The following is a 15,471-nucleotide window of genomic DNA, read 5'->3' as shown; positions in this document are numbered from 1 at the left end:
TGTGTGGCAGATCAATTAAGCAGTCTCATTTCATCGTGAGAGGCGGACGATTCTGAATCGAAATTCAACCTTGCAAGGACAACCTAACACACACGTCTGGAACACCGTCGGGTCATTCCCAAACAACCGTTGACCTTTCTTTCCGGCTTGTGGATAGTGTCACTCTCCCCGACTAGAGGGCTCCAAGGCCGAACCTTATCCCTTGAAGTCGTAGTGTTGCGCAACATAAAATAAAACCTATCCCTACTGAGAGAGTGAAAGGTATATCCACTCCCCGGTCCAATCGGCTACTAGGCTTGCCGCGTACCATATTTACGGCATGTGGCTAGTACTTTCAAAAACTTAACCGGCACTACCACACACCGCGACCTTAGCAAGTTCATCAACACAGACGGGGTATCACATAAGGTCATGATATCGAACACAACCCCGTCCGTCGTCCTTATATTGATAACAGAAAGTAAACAATCAATCTCTATAAAGCTCGCGAGTGACAGGCAATCACTCGACTTTTACCGGTCCTATAAGCTTAGCAAGTAGTCGAACTCAGGTCTAGTGTTCAGTACATAGGTTCCTAAGATCATGCATCTAGGGTTTCAATTCAAATCCTATGAACTGTAAATGCACAAATAAGTAATACAGTAGTGATAATAATTTGAAGTATAGGTTATGTCCGGGGCTTGCCTTCTCGGTAATTACTAACTATTTCAGCGCTAGGCTCTTCCGAACTTTGGTTCGGGGCTTCAGTTAGTTCCGCAGTGTTTACTTGAGCTTCGAGATCACCTCCGTCAGACTCCGGAATCAACTCGTACGTCCCGTCCGACAAAGTAGTCGTATCTATATGTAATGCAAGAACAATATTAAAAACACACATGGGCAATCGTTTATAGAGTAGTTAAATAACAAATCTAACTACACAAGGCATCATGATCAACAGCACAAAAGAAGTTAACTAACTTCATAAAATGAGTAGTGGTGATTTCCTATACAATTAAGTCATGGTTTGCAAATAAATCAACAAATCAGAGTACAAATAGTAATAAATTCTACCAAAATTACACTAAACAGAACATGAACAAAGTAATCTACCCTGTAAAAATCATGCCAAAACATTTAACCATGTAAACACAATAAATCATTTATGCAGGCAACACCTAGTACAAGCTTGAATTATACCGATCAAACTAAAGCAGATCAGAAGCTCAAAATTTAACATGAGATCTACACAGGGATGATCTAGCTACTGTGAATTTTTCATGAGTTTATCTACACAGAATTTATTCTGAGAAAATAAACAAAACAGACATCAGTTTAGCCAGATTCAATTTTAACTCCTGTTCTAGACATGAACTGAAGCTCAAACTTCTTGGACAAGCTAAGCTACTCAAAAAGAACATGCCGAAATAAAATCATGATTTATTACGAACAGAAACTATTTACCATAAATAAAGTGTACTAAACAAAGTTTAAATCAAAGAAAAAGCTACACAAGAGAACTGATCAGGAAATTTTTATAGCAAAGCTAGTGTAACATGAGTAAACTACCACAAAAATTTCAGAGCAAGACCAGCTTTCAAGCATTAGATAAGAAAAAGACTAAACATCTAGTATTTATTTACCTAGTGACACAAAACCATTTACACAGCAAAAACTTGCAACTAAAGCCTAACATATTATGGTTCTACTGCATAGAGCTCTTCAAGAGGATTCCAAAACATCAAAATTTTCTATTTTATGAATTTTCTACGAATTGATCTAGAATTTCAAAGTTCACAGCAAACTAATACAAACAAGTCCTTATAGCACTATTTCCCTGAGTCACTGACAACGCAGACAACCCCCTGGGGTTTTTCAAATTCAAACCCGAGGTCCTCGGGTCGGGTCAGAGGGGGAGCGCGGGTTTTGACCGGCGATTTCCCGGCGAGGGGCTCACCGGCGGCGAGGGTGGAGGGGTGCGTGAGCCTCACGGGTGCAAGGCGCACCTCTGGGTGCTTGGAATCGAGGCTAGGGCGGTCGGAGGTGGGGTGTCGACGGCGAGCGGCGGCTTGCGGGCTCGGAGCACGGCGGCGGGGTAGCTCCGGTGAGGTTTGGGCGAGGGGAAGTGGCCTGGGAGCTGCGCTAGGACGAGGCGGCGCTAATGGTGGGGGCTGTAGGGGTGGAGCGGGTCTGGGGTGGCGGCTCCGCGGCAGGGTGAGCTCGCCGGGGTTCGGGTGGTGCGGCTGCGGCGTTCCGAGGCGTGGGAGCGAGGGGAGAGGAAAGGGACGAACGAAATCGATTGCTGGGGTTTATGTAGTGCTTAGCGCTCGCTAGAAGAGGGCGGCGTGCTCTGCAGCGGCTGTTCCACGGCGGCGTCGTGGTGGCGGCCGACGGGGTGGTTCTGGAAGCGGCGGGGCGCGTGGCAAGGGAAGAAGAGGGCCAGCTTGAGGCAACAGGAGGGGGAGGTGGTCGTCCGCGACGCGTGGGCGCCAGCGCACGGCGGAGTAATGGCCGGAATGGCCGGGAAGGCGTCGGCGGCGGCGCTGTCGGTGGCGTCGGCGGCGAGAAGCAGAGCAGGGAGGTGGGAGATGGTCATAAGGGTCGATTTGTAATTACCAAAAATTCCAGGGACCTCTCTGTAAACAAGCAATAACTTTTAAACTAAAGCTCAAATGAAAAAGTGCCCAACATGAAAGTTGTTCAACTTTTCAAGATCTACAACTTTGATGTTGTGCAAAAATTTATTTGACCAAAGACTCAAGAGCTAAAATTAAAATCGTTGAAGGGATTTTGAATTCTAGGAAATTTCTCTTTTTCAAAGCAAATTCACTTCAAACATAGACTTAAAAGTAAATTTTGCTGCCATGCATTAAATGCATTGAATTTTTGCAAAAACACCCTCCACAAAAGCTATATTCAGAAATAACTAAAGAAAGGACCCTGCATAAAATCATAATTACACATATAACCTTTCATAATTACAAAAAGATCCTTTTTAAGCAAATCAAACACATGATGCATAGTAAACATACATAATTACTGTGCAGACTCCTATTTAATTACTGTTCAGACACCCGGGGTGTTACAGTGGTGGCACCGGTTGCCCTGCTTCTGGGGGTACCAATACCGGTGGGGGCCGTCGGGGCGCGCCGACACCGGCTCCTGCTCCCGCTTCTGCCGCTGGAGGTGCGCCCTGGCCATCCTTCAGCAACCCATGGTTAGGGCGCATCTCGATGTGGCCGTTCTAAGGTCCGGGAGGGGGCCCTCGTCCTCAACTCCAGCCGGCGGCCGTGTTCACTGGCGCTGCTCCACTCTTCGCGCCGTCCTGGACCCCGCTCAGCCCAGCCAGCAGCCGACCTGGCCTGGGGGGTGGGACCAGGCCGCTCTGGCGCAGTCCTTCAGCACCATGGGACTGACGCCGCCGACCAGCACCGAGTGGATCGCCGACTCGGGTGCCTCGTTCCACACCACTCCCGATGCTGGTATCCTCTCTTCTGTCCGACCCCCACACCCCTCTTGTCCTTCTTCTATCATGGTTGGTGATGGGTCTTGCCTTCTTCTCACCGCCGTGGGTTCTGCTCCTCGTCTTCCTAATGTTCTTGTTGCTCCTCAAATGGTTGACAACCTTCTTTCTATTCGCCAGTTTACTGCTGACAACTCCTGTTCTATCGAATTTGACTCCTCTGGTCTTACTGTGAAGGATTCGGCTTCCCTGCGTTCGCTCCTCCGATGTGACAGCCCGGGGCCCCTTTACACTCTTCGGCTTCCTACTTCCGCTGCCTCGCCTTCGGCTTCTTCGTCTTCTGCTTTTGCTGTGACGCCTTCTTCCACCACCTGGCACCGCCGGCTTGGTCACCCCGGCCGCAACGTTTTGGCTCAGCTCCGCCGTAGTACCGATGTTCCATGTACTAGGGCTCCTGCTGAGCACCTCTGTCATGCGTGCTAGTTAGGTAATCATGTTAGACTTTCGTTTTCTTTTTCTTCTTCGCATGCTGCGCATGTTTTTGATCTCATTCACTGTGACCTGTGGACATATCCTGTACTCAGCATGTCTGGCTATAGATATTATCTGGTCATTGTTGATGATTTTCTCATTACTCTTGGACTTTCCCTTTACGCGACAAGTCTGAGACCTTCCCCACCCTCCTCCACTTTTTTGCCTGGGTGTCCACTCAGTTCGGCCTCATCGTTAAGGCTGTCCAGTGTGACAACGGGCGGGAGTTCGATAACTCCACCTCCCGGTCTTTCTTCCTGTCTCGGGGTGTTCAGCTGCGTATGTCTTGTCCGTATACCTCTCCTCAGAACGGCAAGGTTGAGTGGATGATTCGCACGACGAACGACGTCGTGCGCACCCTTCTGATCCAGGCTTCTCTCCCCCGCGCTTCTGGGCTGAGAGCCTACACACCGCCACCTACCTGCTCAACCGCCTTCCGTTCACTGCTTCTCCTGCTCCCACTCCACACCACGCTCTTTTCGGTACCCCTCCTCGCAACGACCACCTTCGGGTCTTCGGGTGTGCATGTTACCCTAACACCTCCGCCACCGCTTCTCACAAGCTGGCACCCCGCTCGACTCGTTGTGTGTTCCTCGGGTACTTCCCTGATCACAAGGGGTACCGATGCTTTGACCTCACCACTCGCCGCGTTCTGATCTCCCGACACGTCGTCTTTGACGAGTCGGATTTCCCCTACTCTACCTCCTCACCTTCTTCTGATCCCGAGCTGGCGTCTCTACTTCCGACTGACCCGGTGGTTCAGCCACCATTACCTGTATGTCCTTTTCCTGTAGGTTTTCACGGCGCACCGGCACCGTTTCCGGTGATCCCTGCTGCGCCGAGCGCGGCCCCGGTGCCCGCGTTCGCGCCACACGCGACCCCCGGACCACCGGTCGTGCCGCGCGCGCGGACCCGGTGTCTCCCGCTGCGCCACGCGCGGCCCCGGTGCCTTCCCCTGCACCTCAGCGGAACGCTCAGTCGGTGCAGGTGTACCGGCGTCGTTCGGCGTCGACACCGGCGCCGCCTCCTGCTCCGGAGGCCGCCGCCGCCTCCTCCGGCTCCCTCTCGAGCCGAGCCGGAGGTGTACCACCCGCCGGTCATCCATCGAGATCCTCGGCATATCCATCGCATGGTGACTCGGCGGATGGCGTCCCAGGCCGCGACTCTCTCCGCCACCGAGGGAGAGCCGCGTGTCTCTCCGGTACCCTCCTCTGTCCGCGACGCCTTGGCGGATCCTCACTGGCGTCGCGCGATGGAAGAGGAGTACGCGGCTCTTTTTGCCAACCAGACGTGGGACCTCGTGCCGCGTCCGTCTGGTTGCAATGTGGTGACTGGCAAGTGGATCTGGACGCATAAGCGTCGGGCTGACGGCACACTGGAGCGCTACAAGGCTCGTTGGGTTCTCCGAGGGTTCACTCAGCGGCCTGGTGTGGACTATGATGAGACCTTCAGCCCGGTCGTGAAGCCCGCTACGGTGCGCACGGTCCTCTCGCTTGCGCTCTCGCGCACTTGGCCTGTGCGCCAGCTGGACGTGAAGAATGCGTTTCTTCACGGCACCTTGTCAGAGACTATTTACTGCTCTCAGCCAGCGGGATTTGTGGACTCGAGTCGTCCGGATATGGTCTGCCTGCTCAACAAGTCTCTATATGGACTGAACCAGGCTCCTCGGTCTTGGTACTCTCGGTTCGCCACGTTCTTGATGACACTGGGGTTCACCGAGGCCAAGTCTGACACGTCTCTCTTCATCTACCGCCGTGGGGATGAGACGGCATATCTGCTGCTATATGTCGATGACATTGTGCTCACAGCTTCCAGTCAGCAGTGGCTTCAGAGTGTCATCTCTCTGCAGCAGGAGTTCGCTATGAAGGATCTCGGTTAGCTCCACCACTTCTTGAGCGTCACTGTTAAGCCTCACCCGTCTGGTCTTCTCCTTCACCAGCGGCAGTACGCCCTCGATATTCTGGAGCGGGCTGGGATGACTGATTGCAAGCCCTGCTCCACTCCAGTCGACACTCAGGCGAAGCTGTCTGCTGATCTGGGTGATCCGGTGGCTGATCCTACTGCCTACCGGAGTCTGGCCGGCACTTTGCAGTACCTCACCTTCACCAGGCCGGACCTCACCTACGCTGTTCAGCAGGTCTGTCTCCATATGCATGATCCCCGGGAGTCACACCTTGCAGCGCTGAAGCGTCTCCTCCGGTACGTCCGTGGCACTGTGGACCTCGGCCTGGTACTTCACCGCTCGTCCTCTGCTGAGCTGGTGGTCTACACCGACGCTGACTGGGCGGCAACCTAGTCTCCTGGTCGTCCAAGCGGCAGCCAGTTGTCTCCCGCTCCAGTGCCGAGGCGGAGTACCGGGTTGTCGCTAACGGCGTGGCGGAGGCGTCCTGGCTACGACAGCTCTTGGCGGAGCTCCACAGCCCGCTCGCCAAGAGCACGCTTGTCTACTGCGACAACGCCAGCGCCGTGTATCTCTCCACCAACCCCGTCCAGCATCAGCGGACGAAGCACGTGGAGATCGACCTACACTTCGTGCGCGACAGAGTCGCCATCGGCGATGTTCGGGTACTCCATGTCCCGACTACCTCCCAGTTTTCTGACATCTTCACCAAGGGGCTGCCCTCGTCGGCCTTCTCGGAGTTTCGATCCAGCCTCAACGTAGCCGGTGGCTAGTTGTGCGTGCGGGGGGTATTAGCCTTTTGTACTCTATTTGTACTCTCATTTTGTCCAGTCTTGAACACCGCTGTGCCAGTAGTTCGGACTGCGGGGGAGTGTTGGAGTATATTGAGCCTATGTGTATAGAGGCCCATCTAGAGGCTCATGTGTAGATTTTATATATACCCACCCTTCTAGGGTTGGAGGAATACAACAATTAATCCTTCTATCAGTACGGATAGTGGTCAAGTAACTGGAGCACAAATTTCATCATTATCTTTTCCCTGAGTCTATTGTAAACCTTGAGCAACAAGACGAGCTTTATATCGCTCAATAGAAGCATCTGATTTGGTCATAATTTTGAATACCCACTTGCATGCAGGGTTCACCTTACCGGTGGGAACCGGTCCGGTTCCGGTTTGGGCTGGTACCAAACCGGCCCAAATTCAAAATTCAAATTTGAATTAAAAAAAATGAAAAATTTCCAAAAAATTTCTAAAAATACTTCAAGGTGCGACGAATCTAATGGTGCCAAATTTTCTCAAAAATTCGTTCGTTTAACATACTTTTCGGGCATTTAAAGTTAAAACAAAAAAGAAAAGGAAAAAAATGAGACGGCCCATTAAGGCCCACTTGGTAAACCGGTAAAACCGGCCGGTAAACCGGTCTAACCGGCCGGTATACCGGTCCAAACCGGTTACACATGCGATTTTAAATTTGGATTTGAATACAAACCGGTCAAACCGGCCGGTAAACCGGTCTAACCGGTCGGTATACCGGTACGAACCGGTTGAATTGAGTTTTTTGAATTCAAATTTGAATTTGACCGGTTTCTACCGGTAATCGGTCAAACCGGTCCGGTAAACCGGAATCGGTGGGCGCCGGTTTGGGTAAACCGGTCGGGAAAAAAAACCTTGCTTGCATGTAATAGGGAACTGCATGTGACGGTAACAAAACGGTATCTAAATGCCTATACAATCAAGAGCAGCTAGCTTCTCAGACATAGCAAGTTGCCATTCCAGAACACTAGAAGCTTCCTGATAAGTGGATGGCTCATCAACAATAGCATTTACATGGGGAAAACCATACTTATCAGTAGGGCCAATAGTTGAACGGTCATGCAGATTATATTGTGGACCTTATTGTAACTCATCAGAAATAGCATGTGACTCATCAATGTTATTAGAATCTTCAAAAACCAAAATGTTAGGAATGGCTGAGTTCGGATTAGGTTGTGCCATTGTGAGACGACGAGTGTAGACTTGTATGATTGGAGGTTTAGAAGGTGGAGGTGGAGATGTAGATGGAGTAAGTGATGAAGGCGCAATAGGGGGTGGTGGGGTGGGGGGGGGGTTGTTAGGTGGAGTGGCATCATCACTGGATGGAATAGGAGGAAGACCAAGAAACGATAAGGACTCTGTAGGCGAATATGAAGGTTGAGTAGAAGGGTGATCCTCAACAAAGGTCACAACACGAGAAATCCGTATGCTCCGAGCTTAAGGGTCATAACACCGATAACCCTTATGCTCAGGACTATACCCTAGAAAAACATAATTAGCTGACTGGGCAGTCAACTTAGTTTGCTCACGGGGTGCAAGCAGAACATAGCATGTACATCCAAAACCCCGAAGATGATCATAGCTAGCAGTATCAAAAAATATTTCACCTGGTCATTTTTCGGATAGTTTGGATGATGGTTGCTTATTGAGATAGACTGTAGTAGAAATAACGTCTCCAAAATTGAGTAGGAACAATAGAGGAAATGAGTAGGGTTCACGTAGTCTCTATGGGATGACAATGGGTAGGAACAACAAAGATGACTAGGATGATGATGCCACTTTGCGAAGGATGAGGTGGATGACAAACGAGCAGAAGAGCTAGTGGAAGACTGGGGAGGACGTAGGGTGACGAGAACATAGAGGCTAGGAGAACCTCTACAACAATGGCTAGTCGTAATCACAGTCCGCTAGGGATGTAAACGGATCGAATACTGATGGATATCACAACAACAACAACAACAACATAGCCTTTTTTTCCAAGCAAGTTGGGTAGGCTTATGGGTTTCATATCCATTAGAGTGGCTGTTTTTTATGCTGATTCACCAACCCTGCTCCCGGGACCGGTAATGTTGAGACGACTCAAGAAAGTCTTCCAGTCAACATAGGCGGAGTTGACGGATATCACTAGTATCATATTTGTTTTTACATTTTGTATTGGATTCGGTTTCAAATACGGATAGCCTTGGATACAAATAAGAATACGGATTGCTCCGGTTACGAATACAAATAGATGTGTACGGATAACGTCGGACACAGATGTTTCTCCAGATATCGAGTGAAGGCTACATTCATACATATCACACGTGTTGTAACCATTCCAACACCCTAGGAATCTAAATTCTAACTAGATTATGCTTAACGAAGCAAACTAACAGTCGTTATATCACATTTCTAACTTATTACATATATGAGTGATTTTTTATTACACTACATCATGACTGGCTACATAGTTTAGAGCCTTAGATTGAGAGACACTCGATTACACTTACACGATGTACATAGATGATATTTGACACTTTGATAGGCACTCGAACCGATTACACTTACACGACATGACATTATGCTACAGTTAGTAGTTACTACATGGTCACACAAATAAACAACTTAATAGCATTTAGCTCACGCCCTCATGGGCTATTTCCGTCCAGAACGTCACACAGTAAATTAGGATTGGCTTACTACCTTGGAATTGGTGCAACTCAAAGTTGTAGTGGTGCTTCTACTTAGTGCTTCCAGAATTGACTGGTGCCACATTTGGGTTCATCACAAGATCTGAAATAGCATCTCCTGCATTTTGCTGTTCAGCACAAGCTCTGAAATGGCATCTCCTGCATTTTACCCAACGTTGACTCTCCAGTCACGCCATCTATGCCCGCACGCGGCAATCTGTACCTAATCTGCGTCGATGAGGGATTCCCAGTAGTTCAATTTGCTTGTGAGTATTGTGGATTGAGGAGTCCTGTGTGCGGTTGGGCCCTGGCATCAAGGCAGCGGGATGGCCGCGACCGCGATATGGTGGGCTGACCGGCGACGAGTGCTGCGGGCTGCCGAGAGTACGACGCGTTGCGCGATCGGGCAACCAGCGAGGACCAGAGGACGCGTGGGTAGGACCGGCGCGGAACACCCGAGGACTGTGGCAGTGCGTCCTGTGGCGTCTCGCGAAGTCGTGACGGGCACTTAGGGGACGAAGAACCAAAGGGGAAAGGTCATGGTCTTGCGGATATCGTGGGCAGGTCGGGGGAGCGGTTGTCGGCCTATCAGGCTGGTATGCCTGGTTTGTTTACTTATTGGATGCATCTCGGTCAAAATAGTGCATGATGCAAATGAAGTTTTTGAACAAAAAACATCCAATAAATATGCATTTTGAAATCTCGAAAACCAAACATGTTGGACTTGTCTAGTTGTCTATTAGAACAAGGCAATGTTTCTTCTCTTGTACTGTGGAGTTAAATATATATCTGATTGAAAAAGCATTTCATTAATGCAGTTAGTGAGGCTGTGATCTTAAGCACGTTATCCTACCAGGAGGCCTGGGAAATGGTAATTTTTTCTATCCTTGGGACACATGTTTATTTGCTTGCACCCATCTTTTAGCTATGTTTAAACAATGGGGGTGCCGCTGTTCTTACTCCGTATGCTCTAAGATCATTCTTTCTGTCCTAAGCTATTTGATCTCTTAGAACACTAAAGCTCATCGATTTACTCAAATTTGTTCTATGCAGTCATATTTTGGTGCAAATGTGTTGCATCCCCGCACCATTATACCTGTGATGAAAGACAACATCCCCATTGTTATTAGGAACATGTTCAATATCTCTGCCCCTGGAACTATGATTTGCAGGCAGCCTGCCAATGATAATGGTGATTTAGATGCTTGTGTCAAATCATTTGCTACTATTGATAACTTGGCCCTTGTCAATGTTGAAGGGTAAGTTAGTTTCATTTCTTGAACTTCTTTAGTTGTAAACAGTAACAGTTAATTCCTTATTCTTTTAGTCATTAACTGTTGTGATGATGAACTTCCATGATCTTCTTTAGCTTCAAAAGAAAACTGGTGATCTGTCTGTTGGAAATGTCAACTCTAGATTCTTCTTTTGGCTGATCTTCCAATGTTAACTCAATGAGAATAAATTCATAGGTGTTACAATGGGATAGCCTGACTATGTAGTTGTTAAAAAAAATATCTCTTCAATTGCCATATTTAGTGTTGGAAGTAGTCACTGATTCTTCATTGCAGAACTGGAATGGCTGGTGTTCCAGGTACGTCAAGTGCCATATTTAGTGTTGTAAAAGATGTTGGCGCTAATGTTATCATGATATCTCAGGTAGATAATGTCTTTTTATCTTTGGTGCATACATACGATTCATCTAGGTTCTTCCTCACCACAAATTATCGTGCAGGCTAGCAGTGAACATTCCATATGCTTTGCTGTTCCAGAAAAGGAAGTTGCTGCAGTCTCTGCTGCCTTGCATGTTAGGTTTCGCGAGGCATTAGCAGCAGGGAGGTTATCTAAGGTAATTTTATCTTCAGCGAAGATTATTTGAATACTTGCTTTGACAAACATGACTTAAATATGAACTAGTTTCAAGAATGGAACGATGTTGTATCCAGTCTAAATGTATTAAGCTTCCTCATCTTGAGCAAACATGACTAGGATAATCTGACACATGTCCCCAAGCGAACCTTATATCCTAGTAGCATCATCCCACATGTTGATGCAAATTTCTTGAAGCAAGAGCACGAAGTTGTGAACATAGTGCTTCATACTGTAGCATATGGCCTGTTTGGCATAGCTCCAGCTCTGAGATCCATGCTGGAGCTGAAGTTTGTAAAGTAGATTAAAATATTCTTATTTTATTTTTTTAAAGTATAATGACTCAGCAAATGATTTATTTACAACTCTAGCTCCAAGAATTTCTGGAGTTGAGTATGAGCAGCTCCAAGAACTCCAAGAATTTTCTGGAGTTGGAGCCATGCCAAACACACCCTGAAATGTTAACTTGATGCTGCAGCCACTAAAGAATAAATTGAAGATAAGCTCATTTTATTCTATGTTTAGTACAATGACTGGGTGTCAAAGGCCGCCTCCAAATGTTCAGCAACAGTAAACAAAAGGCCATAGGAGTGCTGCTCAAATAGTCAAATGTAGTTTAGTTCTGTATTTCCCTTGTCCTGTTTGCACTTTACAGATGTGATATTACTAACACAAATATCTTACTGAGTTGTGATGTGAACTTATAGCAAATGTTTTGTTGTCTGGATTTGAATCAATTATAAATTATTAGGATGCAAATAATTAATTTCAGGTTGAAGTTATTAATGGTTGTAGCATTCTTGCTGTTGTTGGCTTGAGGATGGCCAGCACTCCTGGAGTGAGTGCAATGCTTTTTGATGCGTTAGCAAAGGTATTATAAATTGCTGAATTTGGTTAGAGTGGGAATTCCATTATTGGATTTATGAACCTATGATAACTGATGCAGGCAAACATTAATGTTCGAGCAATAGCTCAAGGGTGCAGTGAATACAATATTACTGTTGTATTGAAGCAAGAAGATTGTGTAAGGGCTCTGAGAGCTGCTCACTCAAGGTTCTTCCTCTCCAAAACCACTCTTGCTGTCGGAATCATTGGACCTGGTTTAATTGGTGGGACACTCCTTAACCAGCTGAAGGATCAGGTATCTACTGTCCTAATTTTTTGAGCATTATCCAATCATTCCTCTGCTGGATCTCAGAGCATTTCTGCACTTGTACCCATTTAACGTTTTCTGCAGGCTGCTGTTCTCAAGGAAAATATGAACATTGATCTGCGTGTCATTGGAATAACTGGCTCAAGTACAATGCTTTTGAGTGACACGTATGTAATTCAATTCATATTTCCTCTTTGTGTATTGTGTGCTGTATTGCTTCGAAGAATCTACTTTTCTATTAGTCAGAACTCAAGAAAATGCTAAGCTTTGTTCAATAAATCCTTTGCTCTGATTTAGTGAAAGGGGCACTGTACCTACAACTTCTCTGGTCCTCTTTTTTGTTGGGCTTGAGCTGCCCTGATAATTATTGACTGCCCTGATAATTATTGAGAAGACAACAATCTAGATGGACAGATTAACATTTAAGAAGTTAGATATTTATTTGCTTTCTGTATGATCAGGTGCATTTACAAAAGAATGAATCAGCTTATAGTTCGGTTACAAATTCAGAAATTGTGTCTCGAACCACTGAATATTTTCTTTCTTTGTTTTACCAGTATCTGATTTCCTGACCTAAAGCTTGACATTATTCTTCCGGGGTTTTGCTACTATAACTATGTTCTCCTTCATATTTCACAATTTTCCCAATTCTTTTCTACAGGGGAATAGATTTGACCCAGTGGAAAGAGCTTCTACGAAAGGAAGCAGAACCAGCTGATCTTGCTAATTTTGTTCGCCATATGTCTGATAATCATGTGTTTCCGAACAAGGTTTTGGTGGACTGCACAGCAGATACAAGTGTAGCATCCCACTATTACGATTGGTTAAAGAAGGGTATTCATGTCATCACGCCGAATAAGAAAGCAAATTCTGGGCCACTTGATCGGGTAACTATTTGACTTGTGAAACTTTTTTTTTATATAAACTTAGTCTTGAAATAACTCTAAATAGCTATTAAATCATCATTGACTGTTTTTCAATTGACCTCCAGCATTGCATTAACAACTGTGATCATGGCTACTCTGTGATCTTAAAGACAAACCTTTTGAATATTGATACATAATTTCTGTAACTGAGATCCATTAGCTTTTACCATGAAGATCAATTTTAAACACCTTCTGTGCATCCATATATGAACATCAAATAAGGAAAATCAAATAGGGAAGGAAATACAGCTTAGTGCTAAAAGAACCTATAACAATTTCCATGTCACATTTTCTGCTGTTGCAATGTTTATTTACTAAGTAATGCTTTTCCACCTTGTATACAGTACCTGAAATTACGGACACTGCAGCGTGCCTCATACACTCATTACTTTTATGAAGCAACTGTTGGTGCTGGCCTGCCCATCATTAGCACCCTGCGAGGTCTTCTGGAGACGGGGGACAAGATACTGCGTATTGAGGGCATTTTTAGGTTTGTATTTTGGCTTCTGGACTGAGGTTATTTTACTGTGTCACTCACTCTGCAGTTTTAGTAAACCACAAACAAACCATGGAAAAAATATTTGCACCGAATACTTAGGATCTACAATCTGTGCTATTCAATATGGATTCAGTATAATGATATTGCTGGCTGATGCAAAGTATCTTTTCTGTTCAATTGCAGTGGAACATTGAGTTATATATTTAACAATTTTGAAGGCACAAGGACCTTTAGCAATGTTGTTGCTGAAGCCAAAGAAGCTGGATACACTGAACCTGATCCAAGGGATGATCTATCTGGAACTGATGTTGCCCGAAAGGTAGAGCTTATTTCCTGTTCAGATAAAATTCTTGAAAATTGAACCTATTCTTTCTGATACCAATCACTGTACTTCGATTAATCAGCATACCAGACAAAAGTTCTTGTTTCTGTATCTCCATTAACTAGAATCTTTGCAACTCGTATACTTCATTTGATTAATCAGCATATAGGATGTATTAAAGATAATATACTTCATTTGGTTTGTAGCTGCTCAGCGGACTAGTCTTTCTGATGACATTTTCTTCTATGGCTTCTTAAACCTAATATTTGTATATATATTATTTTTTCTGAATAATCGCCCGGTGAAATTCCTATATTTTCTTTGAGTAAGAATTTGAAATCAGCAAACCAAAATGTAATTTCTGATAACTTTGTTTTCTGCTGCGTTGTCAAAGTAAGAGAGACAATACTCGGGGGTAATTTATTATACTTTTCTTTCATGTTTTTGTTGCATGTTCTTCAGTAGTCACCATACTTGGTCCCTTTTCTTAAAATCTGGAGCAGGTCATCATCTTGGCAAGGGAATCTGGTTTGACGCTTGAACTTTCTGATATTCCTGTGAAGAGCCTTGTGCCAGAAGCACTTGCGGTAAGAGTATCCTCTTAACAGCTGATACTTTTCTGTGTTTCACTCTTCCTAATTTGTTTTTTTTTATCATGGCAGTCATGCTCATCGGCAGATGAATTCATGCAAAAGCTACCATCCTTTGATGAGGACTGGGCCAAACAACGTAGCGAGGCAGAGGCTGCAGGCGAAGTGAGTTGGCCCTCGCGCTTTATTGATTTCCATGTTTCCATTCTTAGTCAGCCTTTCCGAGATATCTTGAATACAGAAGTTGACTGAACTAATTGTTCATCTGAAGGTCTTACGGTACGTCGGAGTTGTGGACGCGGTGAACCAGAAGGGACAGGTGGAGCTGCGCAGATACAAGAGGGACCACCCGTTCGCCCAGCTCTCCGGCTCCGACAACATCATCGCCTTCACCACGTCAAGATACAAGGAGCAGCCGCTGATCGTGCGGGGGCCAGGTGCGGGCGCGGAGGTGACGGCCGGAGGCGTCTTCTGCGACATGCTGCGGCTGGCATCTTCCCTCGGCGCTCCCTCATAGATCTGGGCTGCTGACAAATTTCCAGGGGCAGACGGACACGATTGTCCAGTATGATGCCTCCGTTTGATCCCGTTTATGGATGGACTTGCATTGCTCTCAATATAAGTGCCCGGAAATAAGGCCTCTCTGGTTAGCAAAGGTTCGGCTTTGGGCTAGCCGACTGGGCGGTGTGGTGTTTCATCGAATCCAGAATTCATATCGAATTGATAATGAAGTGCCAACTCAATAATGTTTGCTTGTGCCTA

At 46.3% G+C, this 15,471-nt stretch overlaps 1 protein-coding gene across 2 annotated transcripts in view; it reads left to right on the top strand.

The window, feature by feature from the left end:
• The window catches only part of LOC120706697 (bifunctional aspartokinase/homoserine dehydrogenase 2, chloroplastic-like), a 28,629-nt gene extending 13,158 nt beyond the window's left edge, over positions 1-15,471 (top strand). For both annotated transcript variants that reach the window (XM_039991403.1, XM_039991402.1), the window contains exons 7-19: positions 10,172-10,224; positions 10,407-10,612; positions 10,922-11,009; positions 11,086-11,199; positions 11,992-12,090; positions 12,166-12,360; positions 12,457-12,539; positions 13,034-13,259; positions 13,643-13,788; positions 13,981-14,116; positions 14,623-14,706; positions 14,782-14,874; positions 14,981-15,471. In XM_039991403.1, coding sequence (XP_039847337.1) covers positions 10,172-10,224; positions 10,407-10,612; positions 10,922-11,009; positions 11,086-11,199; positions 11,992-12,090; positions 12,166-12,360; positions 12,457-12,539; positions 13,034-13,259; positions 13,643-13,788; positions 13,981-14,116; positions 14,623-14,706; positions 14,782-14,874; positions 14,981-15,226 — 1,769 coding nt within the window. In that variant the 3' untranslated portion in view covers positions 15,227-15,471. The remainder of the gene's footprint in view (positions 1-10,171; positions 10,225-10,406; positions 10,613-10,921; positions 11,010-11,085; positions 11,200-11,991; positions 12,091-12,165; positions 12,361-12,456; positions 12,540-13,033; positions 13,260-13,642; positions 13,789-13,980; positions 14,117-14,622; positions 14,707-14,781; positions 14,875-14,980) is intronic.

Source organism: Panicum virgatum, chromosome 5K, assembly GCF_016808335.1.
Source record: "Panicum virgatum strain AP13 chromosome 5K, P.virgatum_v5, whole genome shotgun sequence".
NCBI classification, from domain to species: Eukaryota; Viridiplantae; Streptophyta; class Magnoliopsida; order Poales; family Poaceae; genus Panicum; species Panicum virgatum.
The sequence above is the reverse complement of the archived record's forward strand: the minus strand, read 5'-3'. Positions and strand labels throughout refer to the sequence as shown.